This window comes from Diadema antillarum, unplaced genomic scaffold (genome assembly GCF_040938485.1).
Source record: "Diadema antillarum isolate AM-2024a unplaced genomic scaffold, OU_Dant_1.0 scf00000014, whole genome shotgun sequence".
Classification (NCBI taxonomy): Eukaryota; Metazoa; Echinodermata; class Echinoidea; order Diadematoida; family Diadematidae; genus Diadema; species Diadema antillarum.
In genome coordinates this window covers 8,012,451-8,018,434 of record NW_027270903.1, presented here as the reverse complement: position 1 = coordinate 8,018,434, position 5,984 = coordinate 8,012,451, and the positions used below count along the sequence as shown (strand labels likewise).

The window sequence follows — 5,984 nt, the reverse complement described above, 5'->3', positions numbered from 1 at the left end:
TGTTATGATAGCGATTTAAAGTGAATCGCGCAGCTCTTCAATTGATCTCTGGACCATTTCCACTTGGTGAATCTCACCCTTGCTGGTACACACAATGGAAATAATAACACACGTACGCCACTTATACACACACACAGACACAATCTATAATACACGTGTACAACATTTTATTTCGTTATCCCTGTGATATTGACAACTCCATAACATTGTAGCAGACCAAAGCTTGTATTGTGCTAGACTGCTTGTTATGACGTCATCATGGTTAATTTTGGACCATGTTGTAAACACTGAGCTCGTAGCTCGTCCACAAACAGTCAGTGGGCTAGATTGACGCCTCGCCTCGACGCTCTTGCATGTTTTGTTTGGTCTATGTACCGTACGTGTTGCGCCTCCGCTATCGCAACACCCTAGGCCCTGTGTGTACTGTACTAGTATTGTTTTTACGCTGCACGTACGGCCACGGCCGCCAGCGAACAGCGGGGAAATTTCCCAAACTCCGCTCGCTGATCGCTCGTGTTACGTCCGCGAGAGACGCGATACTACACACACAGTAAACATTAGCTAGCTTTGATTACAACAGCCAACGATAACCTAGCGGTAGGCTTTATTTTTAGCATGACGTTGCGCTAATGCCTACTTTCGCCTACTGTTCAAACTACCGAACAGGTAAGAGAACATCTTCACGCGAAGGATTACCCTCGTTCCACGTCTACTCGATCGAAACGATCGAAACACACATCAAATACTGAGTAACAAGTCCCAACCCTTCGAGTAAAGAGCGTAGCTAGTGGACGTAACGTCAGAGTTTTTACAATACTGCACTGCACTGCACTGGCACGACAGATGCGCAGTGAGATTGTGACCCATACAATTGTGAATGACTGAAGAAATGAAGACGTTCAAACAGAGGAGGAGTTTCGGTAAGCACACGGTTTGCCTTTCTATTTTCTCTATGTTCACCGTCATTTTCAAGGTTTGTTTCTTGTGACATAGTTATACTAGGGTCTATCATTCGTAGCATGACTCATACCTCAGACTGCTTTAGTGCTAAGCTAGTCAATGGAATGCCCAGGGGAAGGAAGTTGGGCAATCATTTCTGTGCTGCTGTGTGCATATCCAATCAACAGTGATCAATGCTGTCCAAAAAGGCAAAATGCCAGTTTAGCTATAAATAATCAGTAGTTTCTACAATGTAGTAGCGATTCTGGTCAGTAATTTGATCATCATTGACATTGCATAGATTGTCATACCATAGTAGTAGACTAACACTACAGTAATGTACACAGAAGTTTCCCCTAATGTTAGCCCCGGAGACCGCGTCGTTATGATGCGCTGCACTGCACGTTGGGGCTGGTCGCAGTTACCCTAATGTATGCAAACACAATAGATTTAAATTCTACATTATTGTACATTTGTATATTGAAAAAAAATATATATATTTTGGTGTAAAATTTAGTTTTGCTTACTTGCCGACACTGACACACACACACACACAGTACGCACACTTTTGGCTCCCCTAAAAAGAAGGATGGAAAATTATTTAATGCCTGGATTCATCAGCCTTCATGCCACCACCTGACTTTCATTGAACATTGGTGGTCTAGAAATGTCATGATGCGTCTGCCTGCTCCCCCTACAAAGTTTACATTATGTTTCTTGTGAGTGGGGATTTTATTTAAGATAACTGTGGAGGTGTATCAGCAGGAAAACTTTCATTTTGCTTCTTCTCTTCATTGCTATATTTTTGTAGAGCAAAGAAGGAAGGATGTGGAAGACATCCGCATCAAGCATCCCTCCAAGATTCCGGTAAGTATCACTCAGTCGCTGCCGCTGTAGCGGTCTACTCAACCATTGCAAAACTTATTGATTGAGAAAGAGTTCTTTGCAAATAATGATCCCCCCCCCCCCCCCCCCCATATAAAGTTGTATTTTTCTTGCTGCAATCTGCCATTCATTGTTAACCTGTTGAGGACGAGTCCGGATTATAATCGGGCAAGAGTCTATGGGAAATGCGTGTTGTAGTAGAGTTAGCTCGTCCTCAATGGGTTTACAGTGTATGAATGTAATATCTAAATTTTGTTAAAGCCAAACGAAGTTTATTGTTAATGTTAAGGATGATGCAGAACATAGTAATTTGGGGGCCTGAATTTTTACTTTGTTGTATGACCTCGTTGGTTATGAAGGGAACGCATGCTGCTTTCCATGATCACCATTTGTTTACACGAGATGTTCTCCACAGTAGAATATTTCAAGTGGTCCCTCCATAAATGATGATTATATTTGCCCAATCGCTGACTCCTCAGACTATTAAACCCATCTCATGACTTTGTTTCCTTGGACTTCTTTTATCCATAGGTCATCATTGAAAGGTTTGAGAGTGAAAAAACTCTGCCGCTCCTGGACAAGTCCAAGTTCCTCGTTCCTGATCATGTGACCATGGGCGAGCTTGTCAAGATCGTCAGGTAGGGCATGGTCGCAAGTTGGAATGGCAAGAAAACTTTTGCAGGGTCCTACCATTTCAACGAACATTGTTATTAGAAAATATACTCTCAAGGTAGTAAAAATTCAGGTTCCAACATTATTCTTACTACTGTCTGTAGAGAAAATTTTGTACATAGTATTTTTGTAATTGCTAAACTTTAATTGTGTTTTAACAGTGTTATTCCACACATTTCATGCGTGTACAGGTACATGTATATTTTTGAGCAAACATTGACAGTTCTGCAGATACAAGAACTACCCGGTACTGTATGTTTTGGCTGTAACCCTTTCTGTGCCAGGTGCTAAATAAAAAAAAATTCTGAAATTAATAGACAAGAATAAGAAAACGAAAGAGAAACCATATCAAGAACCCCTCTGTATTACAGGGCTCTCATCTGCAGATAAGAGAGTCTGTAGTGCCCTCTCTTTCTGACATATCCTGTTAGTTAACAACAAGTTGTACTCTTACAATAATGTGAGACTGTGTATAGTGGTTAACACTTTATGAGCTTTGAGTGCCAACTGGCACTGGAAATTCCACACTCCACAGCATTGCACACACTGTCCAAATTCTCCAGCACGGAAAGGGTTAAAATGATCTCCCCGTGATGTTCGACAGAATTCAATCCTTCCAGAATATTCTTGATGTCACTTTAACAGGAGGCGACTCCAGCTGAGCCCCAACCAGGCATTCTTTCTTCTCGTCAACCAGAAGTCTCTCGTCAGCGTTTCCACGCCGATCGCCGAGGTCTACCACACGGAGAAGGATGCAGATGGGTTCCTGTACCTCGTTTATGCCGCGCAGGAGACATTTGGCTCGGATTAAGGAGCGACCTTCCTACCTGTTTCTCACGGGCACTATAGTATCATGAACTCCAATGGAGACAGTAAATCCTTTAATATCCAAATGTACTTTGAATACCTTCAAGGTGATGATATGGGGATACTATTCATTCACTCTCAACCTTTCTTGAGAAGTTCGCATTATCTCCATCTCTTCTTAAAAACTGACAAGGATTGCAGCATCCTCATCAACCCTTAGTTTCCCTGCCATGGATTGTGGTCCTCTCCTCGAAAGTGGAGTCAATTTTGAAGGATGTTTGGAACCACACCAAGTCTCTCCTTTCGTTGCATGACCCTGAAAGTCCTAGATGATATCATCAGGCTGTTGAACTACGCAGCATCCATGCCTGGGTTGCCGTGGCAACAGGGATGATTCTCGCAGCCCTGCAAGCCTTCTTTTGGGTGAAAATCCCAAATCACAACTACACTGTAGCATGGAGTGCACTTGGTGCCTATAGAAGCAAGTCACTTGATAGCGATCAATTTTTCAATCAAGGAAATTGTGGTGCAGTTCGAAAATCGTGATATGACAGCTATATAAATATTTGCATTTTCACAAAGTCATACAGTGATGGTATCTGTTGGCTATATACATGTTGATATATACAGTATACATGTATGATGCGTACAATGCTACCTTTTTAATTGTAATTGCTTTTTAATATTCTTTAATGCTAGCCAAAGTTTAATAGTGAAATAATTGTTTTAACATGTATTTGAGTATTACTCTCATTGGGGTACCCCGGTAATCTTTTGTATTTTAGTGTGTAAAGCAGCCACAGATATTACAATTACATGAAGCCCTGTCTGTTTATGTCTGTTTGTAGTGGTCACCCATCTACATGTTCAAAGGTCAACTTTAATGTATCTCTCAAGTGGTTGTTATACTTGCGCTTGACTATGTAGAGTTTATCATCTGCCTTTTAATATCCATTCAGAAGTGAGACATTCACAAAATTATATGCCGTAAAAGTGAGAGGAGATGAGTTAATTGATGAGTGTCTGGAATCACAGTGTGTTGGCCATATGTAATCCTTGGTCTGCAGCGCTTGTCTTACAGCATGCACCTTTGTAATGCCATCGTGAATGGTTGGCATTAATAGCACACCTTACAAGTCTCCCTTTATTCTGCAGAAGGCTTTCTAAAAACTTCCATATCTCATGGCTAGATAAGAGCAATCCACAAAAAATCCCTCTGATGTAGGAACTACATTTGCCCTCCAAAACAGGTGTATTTTCCAATGCACAAGTATCTCCATGATCGCTCTTCAGAATTTTCCCGACTTTGATGCGCTAATGGTGGTAGCCCTGCTCATGGTATGTTGAATTTACTGTCAGTGAACAGGAACTAGATCATTCATCATGACCACCGAAAGATGGCCCGGTGCGCTATGCTATTACAGTGCACTCCCGTTACAACGAACACGCTTATAACGAAATTTCGTTATAACGAAGTAAATCTTCTGGTCCCAAAATTATCACCATTAAAGTCTATGGTACAAAATTCGCTTATAACGAACATGGTTATAGCGAAATTTCCGTTATAACGAAGTCTTTTCTGAGAACAACAGACAAAGAAAAACAAAAGAAATGTGCTCCGTTACAACGAAATGTGAATTGCTTTCGAAAATACGTAGCGGAACAAGCATTTATAGCGTCTCTGCATGGGTGAACGCTTCACACCACTCTGTGTTCGCTCCTTGTGTCACGCACAGTTTCTGAGGGGAACTTGCGTTTATTATTGTAATACAGTTATCCCATCACATTTCACATAGCTTTCCAGTGTACACTATGATGAGTATTCAGCAAAAATAATATGATATATATACGTGGTTCCTTGTTTTCGTTGTATATTGTATTTTTTCGGTTATAACGAAATTTCGTTATAACGAAAGAAAACTGCCGGTCCCGAGCATTTCGTTATAACGGGAGTGCACTGTATTACTGATGTTATTCTTCAAATCCCCTCCATACGGTTGTGGCATGGTTGCCTTTGTGTCAGACTGTGAAAGTGTCAAACCTGAAGAGAGTTTCTTTCACAGACATTTCAGTCAAGTTCTTGGGCTGATCAAGGTGATTGCTAATATTAAATGTAGCCTAGCAAGGTATAGCTACAACTTTGTATGTACATTTCCACGTAAAATACGAAAGTACAAGTACTACATGATGATTGACAAGTGTGTATATTCATGAACAGACCCATTGTGGTTTTTAAGAGGCCAAGAATGTATTTGGTAGGACAGGTGCTTGCAAGTTTTTCTTCTTATACATTATTAGGTGATGAATGAGTGATTATTAACCCGTTCCTTACGGGAACCTGGTTTACCAGGTTCCCGTGGGAGCAGCTGATATACGGGAACCTGGTTTACCAGGTTCCCAAAATGAAGACAAGGGTGCCTGCTTCAGTGGCCTAAATTCATGTTTCTTTGTGTTAAAATGCTCAGAAAAGTGGGTTTGATAAAAAGATCAGAGTTTATTCTATCAGGATTTGTTCTCCTGCTGTTTTAAAAAAAAAGGGATTTTACAGTATTATGTACCTTTTCCTGATTTAGTTTTTTGCTTGTTCTGCTGTAAACTCGTACGAACATGTACATAATGATCAAGGCTGAGATCAGTTAGAAATGCGGGTTCGCTGACACCAGTCACTTCATTCAGGTACC

At 40.9% G+C, this 5,984-nt stretch overlaps 1 protein-coding gene across 1 annotated transcript; it reads left to right on the top strand.

Moving 5' to 3' along the window:
- Nucleotides 1–580: 580 nt before the first annotated feature.
- Nucleotides 581–5,467, top strand: LOC139723191 (microtubule-associated protein 1 light chain 3 beta-like). The gene is made up of 4 exons (XM_071634450.1): nt 581–920; nt 1,751–1,806; nt 2,356–2,462; nt 3,142–5,467. Exons 1-4 carry the CDS (start codon nt 878–880, stop codon nt 3,305–3,307), a joined length of 372 nt encoding a protein of 123 aa, XP_071490551.1. The 5' UTR covers nt 581–877; the 3' UTR covers nt 3,308–5,467.
- Nucleotides 5,468–5,984: the final 517 nt, after the last annotated feature.

Bases quoted from the DNA above. Each gene is read 5' to 3' on its own strand.
- LOC139723191 (XM_071634450.1), top strand. From the start codon at position 878: ATGACTGAAGAAATGAAGACGTTCAAACAGAGGAGGAGTTTCG. The intron at 921-1,750 runs GTAAGCACACGG...ATATTTTTGTAG, and splicing joins CAAACAGAGGAGGAGTTTCG to AGCAAAGAAGGAAGGATGTG. The intron at 1,807-2,355 runs GTAAGTATCACT...TTTTATCCATAG, and splicing joins AGCATCCCTCCAAGATTCCG to GTCATCATTGAAAGGTTTGA.